Source organism: Acinonyx jubatus, chromosome A2 (genome assembly GCF_027475565.1).
Source record: "Acinonyx jubatus isolate Ajub_Pintada_27869175 chromosome A2, VMU_Ajub_asm_v1.0, whole genome shotgun sequence".
In the NCBI taxonomy this organism is placed as follows: domain Eukaryota; kingdom Metazoa; phylum Chordata; class Mammalia; order Carnivora; family Felidae; genus Acinonyx; species Acinonyx jubatus.
In genome coordinates, this window is record NC_069383.1 from 46,560,222 (window position 1) to 46,573,388 (window position 13,167).

At 40.7% G+C, this 13,167-nt stretch overlaps 1 protein-coding gene across 2 annotated transcripts in view; it reads right to left on the minus strand.

Moving 5' to 3' along the window:
* The window catches only part of GARS1 (glycyl-tRNA synthetase 1), a 44,672-nt gene extending 33,524 nt beyond the window's left edge, over window positions 1-11,148 (minus strand). For both annotated transcript variants that reach the window (XM_053218263.1, XM_053218264.1), the window contains exon 1: window positions 10,927-11,148. In XM_053218263.1, the coding sequence (XP_053074238.1) occupies window positions 10,927-11,148 (222 nt within the window). The remainder of the gene's footprint in view (window positions 1-10,926) is intronic.
* Between the last annotated feature and the right edge of the window lie 2,019 nt (window positions 11,149-13,167).

A 13,167-nucleotide genomic window follows, 5' to 3' on the forward strand; every position in this document is an offset into this window, starting at 1 on the left:
TCTCCCCTATTTACAAAAAACAGACTATATTGCTTTCCCACCTACTTCTCTGGCCATTTCTTTTTTTTTAAGTTTATTTATTTTATTTTTGAGAGAGAAATAAAGAGATAGCGTGAGTTGGGGAGGGGCAGAGAGAGAGGGAAAGAGAGAGAATCCCAAGCAGGCTCCACATCATCAGCACAGAGCCAGACACAGGGCTGAAACCCAAGAACCATAAGATCATGACCTGAGCCAAAGTCAGAAGCCTAACTGACTGAGCCACCCAGACACCCCATTTCTTCTGGGTCACTACTGACTCATATTCCTCTGCCCTTTTCTATTTTTTTTAACTTTTTGTTTTTTTAATTATTGAGAGAGAGAGAGAGGGAGAGACAGAGCATGAATGGGGGAGGGGCAGAGAGAGAGAGGGAGACACAAAATTCGAAGCAGGCTCCAGGCTCTCAGCTGTCAGCACAGAGCCAGATGTGGGGCTCAAACTCAAACTGCGAGATCGTGACCAGAGCTGAAGTCGGACGTTTAACCGACTGAGCCACCCAGCCATCCCCCGCCTCTGCCCTTTTCTTAATTGTTGGAATTTTTCCTCACTGATTTCTCTGGAATATCTTGTTCACTTCCAACAACCTACCACCTGTACACTGATCCCAACACTTAGGGTAATGTGGTGGAGTAAGTAATCTGAGAAGGCAAACAAACATTACTTACATGGTCTGGGAAACTTCAAGCTGAGAAATTAAAGTTGTCAACTTGATAGAGCCTTTGGGTTTCCGGCAGAAGTAACTGCTCTCTAGACCTTCCACATAGGCTTTTTAGGATTTTCACAGATCAAGGTCACCAAAATAATAAGCACTCAACTCAAAATTTAAAAACACATGAGGAAACAAGCCACCATAGATGAGACTCAGCAGAAATGACAACAGAATTAGAGCCTCCAAAGCATTAGAATGATCAAATACACTTTGTAAACGCTTAAGACGGTTTTAAAAAAAATAACGAAAGGAGTCAAAAACATGAGCAATAAATAAGAGACTGTCAAAAACCATCAGGAAACCTGAAAAAGAACCACACAGGTTCAGGTCCCATGAGATGACAGGGGGAGAGGGTGAGGACTGGGGAAAATGAGTGAAGAGGAGTGGGAGACACAGGCTTCTAGTTATGGAATGAATAAGTCATGAGGATAAAAGGTACAGCACAGAGAATATAGTCAATGATACCGTAATAGTGTTGTATGGTGACAGGTGGTAGTTATTCTTGTGGTGAGCACAGCATAATGTACAAACCTGTCAAATCACTATGTTGTACACCTATGTTAACACTGTGTGTCAGATATACTTCAATATAAACAATAAAAAAGGGGAAAAAAGAACCACATCGGTCATCTAGAAATGAATCACAGAAATTAAAAACTCACTGGACACGTTAAATAGCAGATCAAAGTAGAAGAGAGAATTAGTGACTTAAGAGTATAGACCTAAATAAATTAGCCATGGGTAATCCATGGAATGGAGCAGCGAGACAAAGAGTTAAAAATATAAACAGGGTAATGAGACACAGGAAAAAAGAGAGTCTAACGTTTATCCAGCCAGAATTCTCAAAGAAAGTAAAGAAAATCTGTAAGAGGTTCCATTTGAAAAGAGAATGACTAGGGCGCCTGGGTGGCTCAGTCAGTTAAGTGTCCGACTTCGGCTCGGGTCATGATCTCACAGTGTGTGGGTTCGGGCCCCGCGTCGGGCTCTGTGCTGACAGCTCGGAGCACGGAGCCTGCTTCGAATTCTGTGTCTCCCTCTCTCTCTCTGCCCCTCCCCTGCTCATACTCTGTCTCTCTCTGTCTCTCAAAAATAAATAAATGTTAAAAAAAAATATTAAAAAAAAGAAAAGATAATGACTATGAATTTTTCTATAATTGCTCAAAGACGGGAATTCTCAGATTTAGGAAGCACAATGAAATTCAAACGACATGCAAAACAAAAATCCACATCTAGACAAGTCTGTAAAATATGGTATTTATGAGGGATTAAAGACGTGGATTTTTCATCCCTGATCAGGTAACTGTGAAACCTTGAACAAGCTGAAACCTCTTTGAGCTCGTTTCCTCATCTATAAAATCAGGATGATAATACCTCACTGAATTGCTATAAAGAGTAAATGAAACAATTTAAGTAGAATATTTTCAACAGTACCTAACAAACATCAGACACACAAAAACTGATAGCTGTTATCATGCTATAAAATACCCGAACTTGGTTGTGGCTGAGTTATTTTCAAATACTTCAAACACAACTTGTTTATGACTGAATTATTATTGTTCTCTGTCCTAAACTTGTTCCTTCTCCTATGTATTGCTATTTGTTAACAACATCTACCACTTTCCAAACAAGAAACATCAAGTTATCCTTCTTTACCTCCAATATGTGGTCAGTTTCAAATTTCAATCTACACTCCCCCTTTCACACCTCACAAACTAGATTGCTAGAAGAGATGACCAGTTTGGTTCTCATCCAAAGGTGTCTGCACTGAGATACACTCACCCCAAACCACCCTAATTCATGTCATTTCTCTCCCACCTTTGTAAACTTCTCACAAACACATAGCATTCTTAGTTTGGTGACTGTTCCTACCCCCATGCTTTCAACAATGTTCATCCTCTTATCCAAAAGCATCTTCCTTCACTTAATGAAACTCATTTCCCAAATACTCCAGCATTACAATAGTTCCCCCTCTTGACGCTGTTTCAACTACAGGGTGAGTTTTCTATCCCAGCCCTTTGAGCCTCAGAGGCTGGAAATGGGATCATGTCTTCCTTACTCCTCTCTGCACTTTCAAACTGATTTCTCTTTCCTCCTTCTAAAACACAAGCTCCTTTGAAGTGCCCATCATTACCCTTTCCTCTTGTTGCTGACATCTTCTAAGCTCCCACTTACTTCCCCTCTTTCAGTGACAGTTTCCCTCTCTGCAATTCACTCTACTTTAGAATGTCCATCTTTGTCACGAGGTGACAAAGATGTTTATAATTACCTGAACCTAGAACCTAACTCTGCTTACATATAATAAGAAGTATTCTCCCAGTTTTAACCTCCACTGAGTTTTCTAGGAATGCCAGGAAAATATAATTTAAATGAAGACTAAACTATACACTGTTTTGTTCACAATTTTACAAAGAGTTATTATTTGAAACAAACAACAACATGTAACCAATGGCAATGTTGTCGTGGTATCTGGGCAACCAACAGGATACACCTTTATCAATGTGTATCCATTACAATCACACTCACTGTAAATCCATGTACAGGTATAAGCATTCGCTTACTTCTGCATAACTTCCAGTGGATTCATACCCAAGAATTTACACAATGAAATACACATTATTTTAGGGGCACCTGGGTGGCTCAATTGGTTAAGCATCCGACTCTTGATTTTGGCCCAGGTCATGACCCCACAATTCGTGGGACTGAGCTCCAAATAGGGCTCTACGCTGACAGCACAGAGCCTGCTTGGGATTCTCTCTCCCCCTACCTCTCTGGCCCTCCCCAGGATGCCGTATGCTCTCTCAAAATAAACATTTTAAAAAAGAAATACAAATTATTTTATTATAAGTTATTTCTTTGTATTACACTTAAAACATAATGTGTACACATACTTTAATTAGATTTTATAGATATTTTCTATGAATTTCATTATCAGATCGTAATGGGGGATTCCAAAATATCTGGTGTAAAAAGGGACACTGGGTCTGAAAGTTGAGAGCCACTGAATTGGTTATTCCTCTTATTTTATCTTATGCAAATGAGTCTGGTGTGATTACACACTAACAGTCTTTATACCGTTGTGCTGGCCTCTCCAGCTAAAGCAACATCCTCAGTCATCTTCTAACTTTAGCTTCTTCATTTCACTTACAATAACTGAAGTCACCCTATCAATCCAGTGCCTTATTTATTTACACACATTTTATTTGTCCCTGTCAGTATAAAGTAGGCCCTTTTAAGATGGGAATTCTGGCATGTCAATTCTGGCACTCAAATATTTGTTGATTGATATCACAAACTAAACCTAGCACAGTACAAAGCACTTAGTATTCAGTCAATATCTAGTGACTTATTCTTTATTCAGTGGTTCTTTTCCTTTCCTCTACCTACCAAGAGCACCTATCTCATAAATGTTCACTAACTGCTTTTTGATGAAGATAAGAACTCTGTGAAAACCTCTGTTTTGAAAAGAGGTTGGCAAATGGTGGTTCTTCATGAATGACTGAATAAGTAAGCAAGTAGTTCTTCTGAATACCTATCCCCTATATGTCAAGTATTAGCACTCCCACATATTTCATACACTTTTTCTTTTGGAGCTTCTCATAGAACACTACCAAGCAAGGCCACACGTAAAAGTAAAGACAGGAAGAATTTAAAATAAATTCCTTTGAAGCACTTTTTTTTTGGTCTTTTAAGGTTCAGGCATAGAATACAGACATCAAAGAAAGTGCAGCTATTAAAAAGAAGCAGTATGTGAGTGAGGATTCCCACACTGGGTTAGTCATCTGTAAAATGCAGTGAAGAAAGGAAATAATCGTGTTTATTCTGAATAATAGAATAAGTAAACCGTGATTTATAATGATCCAATCCTGAAAACAAAAGAACTGGAGGTGATCTAAACATGGAATGAAGGTACTTAAGAAGTCCTAACTTCTAACTATTTTTCTTCCTTCTTTGTTCACCAATGAATTATATTTTGGGTTGTGCTTCCATGTATGGTATGTATGTACTGAATGAAACTGACATGAAATATCATCAACATCTCTAAATTATCCTTGAGAAGCTTAGTTCCTGGGTAAATTCCTACCATTAAGACACATATTAATAACTAAAAGCCTCTGATTATAAAGCAGGGTAGCTATTAGATGAGAAATCATTCCAAGGGATCTTCTTAATGGATCCTTCATATATATCATGGTGCATATTCAGTTGGCCAAGAAAACATTTTCTGGCCTTGTAAGATGTTGCCTTTACACATACGTGGGTAGAGGACTCTTGTTGAGTTCATCTCAGATTCCCAAGTGTATTATAATCCTTGACAAAAACTTCATAAACTTTTCACTTGCCCTTTGGATTAAGCAAGAGCTTTAATGTACACTCACAGTCCAGAAAAATCAAAGCAGAGAAAAATCCAGGGCTCTTAACCCTAAGACTTCTTACTGCTACCAAGATGAGAGTTTCACCTGTATCTTCCCCATCACAGCAAAAGAAAATTTGAAATACTGAAACACAAGTAATGTTATTCACATGTCTATTCCCACCATTAGACATGTAAGAGGTCCAGACAGTAAATCATTATTAAAGACCTCCCAAGTAAGCACTAAAAAGGTTCCTCTATCATCCTATCTCACCAAATTCAGAAGACATCAATCCTCTTGTAAAGGTGCAAAATGTTATCCAACTGGCAATCCCAAGAAAATGTGAGCTCCATGCCAGCAATGGTTTGTTTGGTAACACTAGTGCTCTAACAAGCCACAATCCTTTCAGATCAATACTTAACATTTACCAAGAGTATACTATGCACTGTGGGCAGCATTCTGAGCCCTTTACATTCCCCTAACGCATCAGTTCTACACCTTCTTGGTCTTAGAACCCCTTTCTACTGTTAAAAATTACTGAGGATCCCAGGGTGCCTGGGTGACACAGTCGGTTAAGCAACCAGCTCTTGGTTTCAGCTAAAGTCACCATCTCACAGTTCATGAGTTCGAGCCCTGCATCGGGTTCTGCACTGATGGTGCAGAGCCTGCTTGTGATTCTCATTCTCTCTCTCTCTCTCTCCCCACCCCCCTCGCAAAATAAATCAATAAACTTAAAAAAAAAAATACTGAGGATCCCAAACAGCTTTTGTTATTGTGGGTTATTTCTACCTATTTGTGCTATATTAGAAATTAAAATGCATGATGAGCTAAATGGGTGATGGGCATTAAGGAGGGCACTCGTTGGGATGAGCACTGGGTGTTACATGGAAGTGGTGAATCACTAAATTCTACTCTTAAAACCATTATTACGCTACATGTTAACTAACTTGGATTTAAATAAAATTAAAAAAAAAAAAGTCAAAAGCTGAGCAGGGCTCCATTCAAAAAAAAAATTAAAATGCAAATTTAAAAATAGTTATTAATTCTTTTAAAGTAAAAATAAAAGCTCAATATATGCTAACGTGAATAAAAATAACATTTTTGTAAAAATGACTGTATTTGCCAAAACAAAACGAAAAACAGTGACAGTTTTGTAATTTTGCAAATCCCTTAATTTCTAGCTTAATAGAAGACAGTTAGATGTGTGTATCTGCCCATCTTGCAAAATAACATTTTAATGGTAAAGTATACAAAGAATACCATAAGTTAAGGGAGAATTTTAAAAGTCTTTCTAAATAATTGTGAATATTCTTCTTTAGACTATGCCAAAATTCTGACAAGTCGTAGTTTCTTAAAGGTTAGTAGCAATGTGGAATTGGAAACTACAACAAGGAACTTTTTATACTCTGTTACATTAAATTCACTGATGTATCTTAGACTCTGAATAAATCTCTTACCAATATTTGATTCCATAACAACATGTACTGGTCATTTGGAAAATGTTAACCCAGTTATGTAGATCTTCTAAATACTGACCTGTTTATCATACTGTATCAAAACAAGTACATTTGTTAATATCACCACTCATCCCATCAGAAAAGTCTGTCAAGCTTATGCAGCAGGTAAGTTTTCCAAAACTCTAAAATTAACCGAAAACCTGATCTTATTATTGGCTACATATACCATCAGTTGTTTCCTTGAAATGACAGACTCACGTCACTCATTTTCCAGAAAATGAATGCTCAAACTGAATTTTACAAATAGTGTTCTGTGAAAATAAGCAGATAGGTCAGCTTGCAACTCAATCACATGAGTGTTCTTCCTGAGACAATCATCATATTTCAGTATGCTTTATGTGCATTTCCCATTTTGTCATACAGAACATTAAGAAGATGTAAGAACAAAGGCCTGGATTTAATAAAATTAATAATTTTTACTGCTCCATCAAGGACACTCTAAAGCAAAACTGACTTCTTTTTTTTTTTTTTTTTTTTTTAACTGTCAGAGTATGACAGACAATAGGACTTGGTTTGGTGTCCTCATTTGATTAGCAGTAAGGGCAGGCAGTTATATTCACCACTGCTTTTGCATTTTCAGTGCAAATTAACAACACAGTAAAAAACGAAAATAACATCTCAGTTTTATTATGAAACTGACTTTGACCTTAAGGACCACCAAGGGTTTGCAGACCAGAGAACCACTGCCATAGAGCAATAGTTCCCAAACAAGACACTCCAAGACAGAGGTTTTTCCAACACACAGTAAAAAGGAAAAAACAATTAAAAGGGGCAATGCATTAGATCTTTTTTTCAAACCTAAACCTATTAAATATAAAAAATAAATATTAATTAATAAATAATAAATATAAAAGGCTGCTTAAAAACGGGGATACAGAGAAAGGGGAACCCTCTTGCACTGCTGGTGGGAATGCAAACTGGTGCAGCCACTCTAGAGAACAGTATGGAGGTTCCTCAAAAAACTAAAAATAGAACTACCCTACAATCCAGCAACTGCACTATTAGGTATTTACCCAAAGGATACAAAAATACAGATTTGAAGGGGTACATGCACCCCCATGTTTATAGCAGCATTATCAACAATAGCCAAACTATGGAGAGAGCCCAAATGTCCACCAACTGATGAATGGATACAGATGTAGTACATATACACAATGAGATACTACTCAGCCATCAAAAAGAACAAAATCTTGCTATCTGCAACGTGGATGGAACTAGAGTGTATTATGCTAAGCTAAATAAGTCAATCAGAAAAAGACAAATATATGATTTCACTCATATGTGGAATTTCAGATATAAAACATGAACATACAGGGAGGGGGGTAAAGAATAAAGGTAAACAAACTACAAGAGACTCTTAACAATAAAGAAAACACTGAGGGTTGATGGAGGGACATGGGTGGGAGATGGGCTGGATGGGTGATGGGTGAGGGGTAACTAAGAAAGAGCACCTGTTGTGATGGGGGTGTTGTATGTAAGGGATGAATCACTGAATTCTACTTCTGAAACCAATATTGCACTGTATATTAACTAACTAAAATATTAAAAACAAATAAATAATTAAATTTTTAAAACGGGGTGCCTGACTGACTCTGTTTGTAGATCATATGACTTTTGATCTCCAGGTTGTGAGTTCGAGCCCCACCCTGGGTATAGAGATTACTTAAAAAATAAAGCCTTAAAAAAAAAAAAAAAAGACTGTTCTTTGAGTTATAATGTGCTTTTCTGTATTAAAATATACTTTCTTTTATAAAATGAAAGGGGAAAGCAGATGGTGGTCTGAGGATTACACAAATTTTTTAATTACTCTTATTTGGCAAAACGAAGGTTGGCCATACTGTGCTTATACCCACCTTTTTTTAAAACTCAATTGCCCTGGGCTGCCTGGCTGGCTCAGCTCAGGGAGCATGTGAATTTGAGCCCAAACTTGGGAGTAGAGATTACTAAAAATAATAATACTAATAAAAATTTTAAAAACTTCAACTGCCTTAGGGTGCCCTTGATCAAACAACTAATGCGTTTTCTAGATACTCTGAAGCCCTCCAACAAGTTCCATAACTAATTCTCCAGGAAATGACTAAGAATATGCCATGGGAAAATACAATTCAGTCAATCAACAAATGAAAAAGCAGCAGCATCCACGTAGTCTAGCAGATTAGCAAATTTATATAAAACACATGACGGGCACCTGGGTGGCTCGGTCGGCTAAGCGTCTGACTTCACCTCAGGTCATGATCTCAAAGACAGGTCATGATCTCACGGTCTGTGAGTTCAAGCCCCGCGGCGGGTTCTGTGCTGATAGCTCAGAGCCTGGAGCCTGCTTTGGATTCTGTGTCTCCTTCTCTCTCTGCCCCTCCCCCACTTGTGTTCTGTCTCTATCAAAAATAAATAAATTTTTTCAAAAATTAAAAAAAAAAAAAACACATGCCACTAACAAGACCAGTTGTTAAGTGCCTTAAAAATCCCACTCCAAGAATGTCTTCAACTGCACTAACTTCCCAATGGAAGTATGTCAAATGGATAGATGTGATAGTGTCTCATCTCCTCATAAGCAAAAAAAAAAAGGCTTTAAGTAAGTGATCTTTAAATTCCCTTCCAGTTGACACTGGAATCTGTGTGATTCAAAGTTCCAGGTAGCTAACTGATACATGTGTGGTCCTAGAGAAATGGAAAAAGAACTCGAATTGACATCAACTAACTTACATCTTCAGAAAAAAATTTAAAGTCCCAAAAACAAAAACAAACAAACAAAAAAAACCCCAAGCTAACATAAACAATACACTAATAGTAACTGCATCGGAAAGTTGTTCCATGATCAAAGTTGACTTCTGTTACACTAGTCCCATAGTCTTACTACACATGGATAATCTGCACAGCAGTTTCAGGCAAACGTGGCAGAGGGAGGGGTTTGGGGGTGTGTTTTCCCAAATTAGATGTATTCTCCTTCTTCAAGTAAAAGATATGGAAAAAAAATTGTGAGTTACAGGAAAGACAAAGGAACCACACCTAATTTATTTGGGTAGGGTGGGTGGAGGGAAACAGAGAATAAGCATACACAGCCTTCTGACACCAAGGATAAGAAAAAATTAAGCCTATAGTGAAATTTCAAAACAAAATACTATTGAATCAGTCACTCTCAAACTAGAGAGAAGCAGACATTACAAAGTGGCAAAATTTGCTGAATTTTTGGCAACTGTGCCCCAATGAATTATTTCCGAGAGACAGAGGGTTCCACCCTCCGTAGCTAAGGGAAGTTATTGCATCAGGCACCCGTGCAGGAGAAACCTATTTGGTATTTACTCCTAGGTCATCAATTCTGGGGTCCTATTCCAAGCTTTTGGCTCTGCCTGACTTGATGTAGGAATCCACTTGAACTAATCTTTTCCTTTTTCTTTCTAAATTCTAATATTCATGCAGTACCCTAGGAAAAGGAGGCCTGTATTAAATTACCAAGCACTCCAGTCCATGAAACTTCCCTCCTTTCCGCAAAATCAAATTTCAGTGTTCCATACAGAGGATGGCTGACTTCACCCAGGAACCCAACAATATTTACAGTTTCCCAGGTTTACGATCTGAAAGCTCACTCACTCCAAATAGTCTAAAAGACTATTAAGAACCCAGAGAAGATGACAGGAGCGAAGGACGATGAGCTAAGGATGATGAACTCACATCATGATTAGAAAAAGAAGTTCAACACCTCCTCACATCCACGCTTCAACTTATTTCTCAGCCGATCATTCGGCAAAACCAAGCACTAAATGAAGGAAGGTGTCAAGGAGGAAACGTTCAAAGCATCCTGAAGATTTACAAAAAAAAAAGAGTCCGGTCTTAAAACAGACAGCTTCTCCTCTGACCGGGAAAGAACTGGGAACCTCACCACCCGGGTGGCACAAAGAACACCGCAGAGATTGGAAAACTGAAGTTGAGGTTATTGAGCTAGGCCAGGAGAAGTACCAAAGGTCACAGATCCCAGCCCCATGGGAGAGAGGAAAGGCGCAGACATTAACAAGGATTGGGAAAGGAGAGCAGATCGCGAGGAGACGGACTCAGGATGTCGAAGGGGATCCGAGGGAGTCACCCAAGGAGAGGCTAGGACGCGTGTCCACGACACGGAAGGTGGCCGACGCACGCGGGGACTTGAGTCCGAATCGGGGGAGACGAGGAAGATGCCAGGAAACCAAGGGCTTCCAGCGGATGAAGGAAAGGAGCAACTCGCGAGGTGGACGGGTGCCCGAGAAGGACAGAGGATGACGCGGAGCAGACCAGAGGGAGAAGAGCCCGGGGCCGAGGGGAGACGCAGAACGCCGGTACCTGCTGGCGCACTGCGAGCCTGAGAGGGGCGAGCACCTCCTCAGCCCCGGTGCCGTCCATGCTGCTCCGGGAGGCTGCGGCGGGGAATGAGGTCGGGGCGCGGGCGGGCGTGCTGAGACGCCGGCAGGGCCGGAGCAGAGGCTGGGCCGGGAGCCGGGACGGCAGCGACAGCAGCAGCACGGCGCGAGCGGCTCTAAGCAGCGCTGGGCGCAGAGAGGGCATGAGCCGGCGGGCCTGGGCGGTCCGGGGCGGGCGGCGGCGGAAGCGGCGCGCGCGACCCGGCCCGGAGCATGATGAAATCGCCGCGTAAACGCCGCGGCGCGCGCGCAGCCGCACATTCCCCAACCCCGCGACGCCGCGCCGGGTGGGTGACCGCCAGCAGATTCGACACAGCACCCGCAATCCTTCGGAGCCTGGAGAGGGCTCGCTCCACTTCCGGCGCCTGGGAGGGCTGCGGGATCTCAGGTAACACCCCGCCAACAGACTTGCACAAAGATGCGTCAGGCCACCCCCCAATAGAGTGGACAGTCCAAGACGCAGACGCATCCGAGACCTGCAGACAGAGACGCCCGAAGACCTTCAAGGCATAGGCTTTGGGCACTGCACTGGGGCTCACCCACGGGAATACACAGTTCTGTTTGTGTTTTTGCGCTCCCAGTGCCTTAAAGGTTCATAAAACATAGACTCTAGGACGCAGACTCAATGTTGCTCAGGCTCTCCTGTTCCTCACAGGAGGAAACAAGAGACTTGGTTAATGATTTGCCCGTCTTACCACGCCCTTGCCTTGTCGACCTCAAGAAAATAGCTGCGGAGAGGTGAGGGGCTATTTGGAGAAGGTCAGTTCTGAGCAACCTTTGCAGAGCGAGCAGGGTTTGACCCAGCAGAGATGTGGAAAAGCGAGAAGCAGAGAGAGGAGGAAAGACTAGGAAACAAGGTAATGCAGGGGAGTGGAGCTGAGAATCCCTCTGCATGGCCTTGCAGCAGCCCACCTGCCCTCTTGTGCTTGGGCCCCCGCTGAGGACCTTCCGGAGATGACTCCCTCCCTCCCTCCCCTCTGCCCCAAAGGTGGGTGGGCTGGCAAAGCTGGATTCCCTTTCCAGAGAGAATGGATATTAATAAAGCGTTAAAGATAAACTGTTGGTTATAGAAAAAGCATTGTGCACACCCACCAGAATGTCCAAATGAAAATTATGGAAAATGCCAAATAAGGCTCTGGGACGGTCCCACACTGCTGAGAGGAGTGTCAACTGGTTCAGCCACGTTAAAGAACTGTCTGGGGTTTCCTGCTAAAGCCAGCCACACACACCTTCCCTGTGACCCACAGTTCCACCCCAGGAGTTTAGGAGAGTAGACAGACTCACCAAAATGAAGTTGCCTTTCCCACTACTATGGAAATCCGTATTCTCTTCTTCCCGTTCCAATATGTGGTTCTGGAAAAGTACTGACAGTTTAGCATAAGCAGGTCAAGTGCAGAAAAAGCTTCTGTAATATTAAGCAATTTGTGTTTTAAAAACTTTTATTTCAAGATTTGATACTCATTAATTACAGTTGTAGTTGGCTTCCCTTTAATAGATAATTTTGGATTTAGCTTAATATTTGTAATGAAAAACAATTCTAATTTTTACATATATTTTTATTTGAATTTTTATGAAAAATTCAAATTCTGTATACTTTGGAAACAATTATATATATATGTATGTATATGTATATCTTTAATTCTTTAGATGAATAATGTCTCATTGATTTTCATGTGAGGACAATCTCAGCTTTAGTCTCCAAATCCCTTTTTCCCCACTCTGGTTCATCCTCCCCACTGCTGCCTCAGTAATTATCCCTAAAAGGCAAAGCTGTGCATCTTCAATAGGTCCACATGGCCCTTAGTAGAATTTCCTAAGGGTTTCCCTTAAAAAACTATATCTACAAGACAATAATAATAGATTATATTCATTGAAGGCTTACTACATACCAGTTAGCATTTTAAGTATCTCCTGCATTTTCACAGCCCAGTGAGATGGACTCCATAATAATTCCCATTTTATAGGTTCAGGGTTCAGGACACTAAGATATAAACAACTTGTCTCTGGTCACACAACTACTGAGTGGAGGAGGGCCAGAATGTGAGTTAGGAGGAGAGGCAGTTTTACCACATAACTTAATGAAGCTCGGTTTGTCCCTTTTTTTCCTTTGCTCATTTGTATTGTTTCTTAAATTCCAAATACAGGTGAGATTAAATGGTATTTG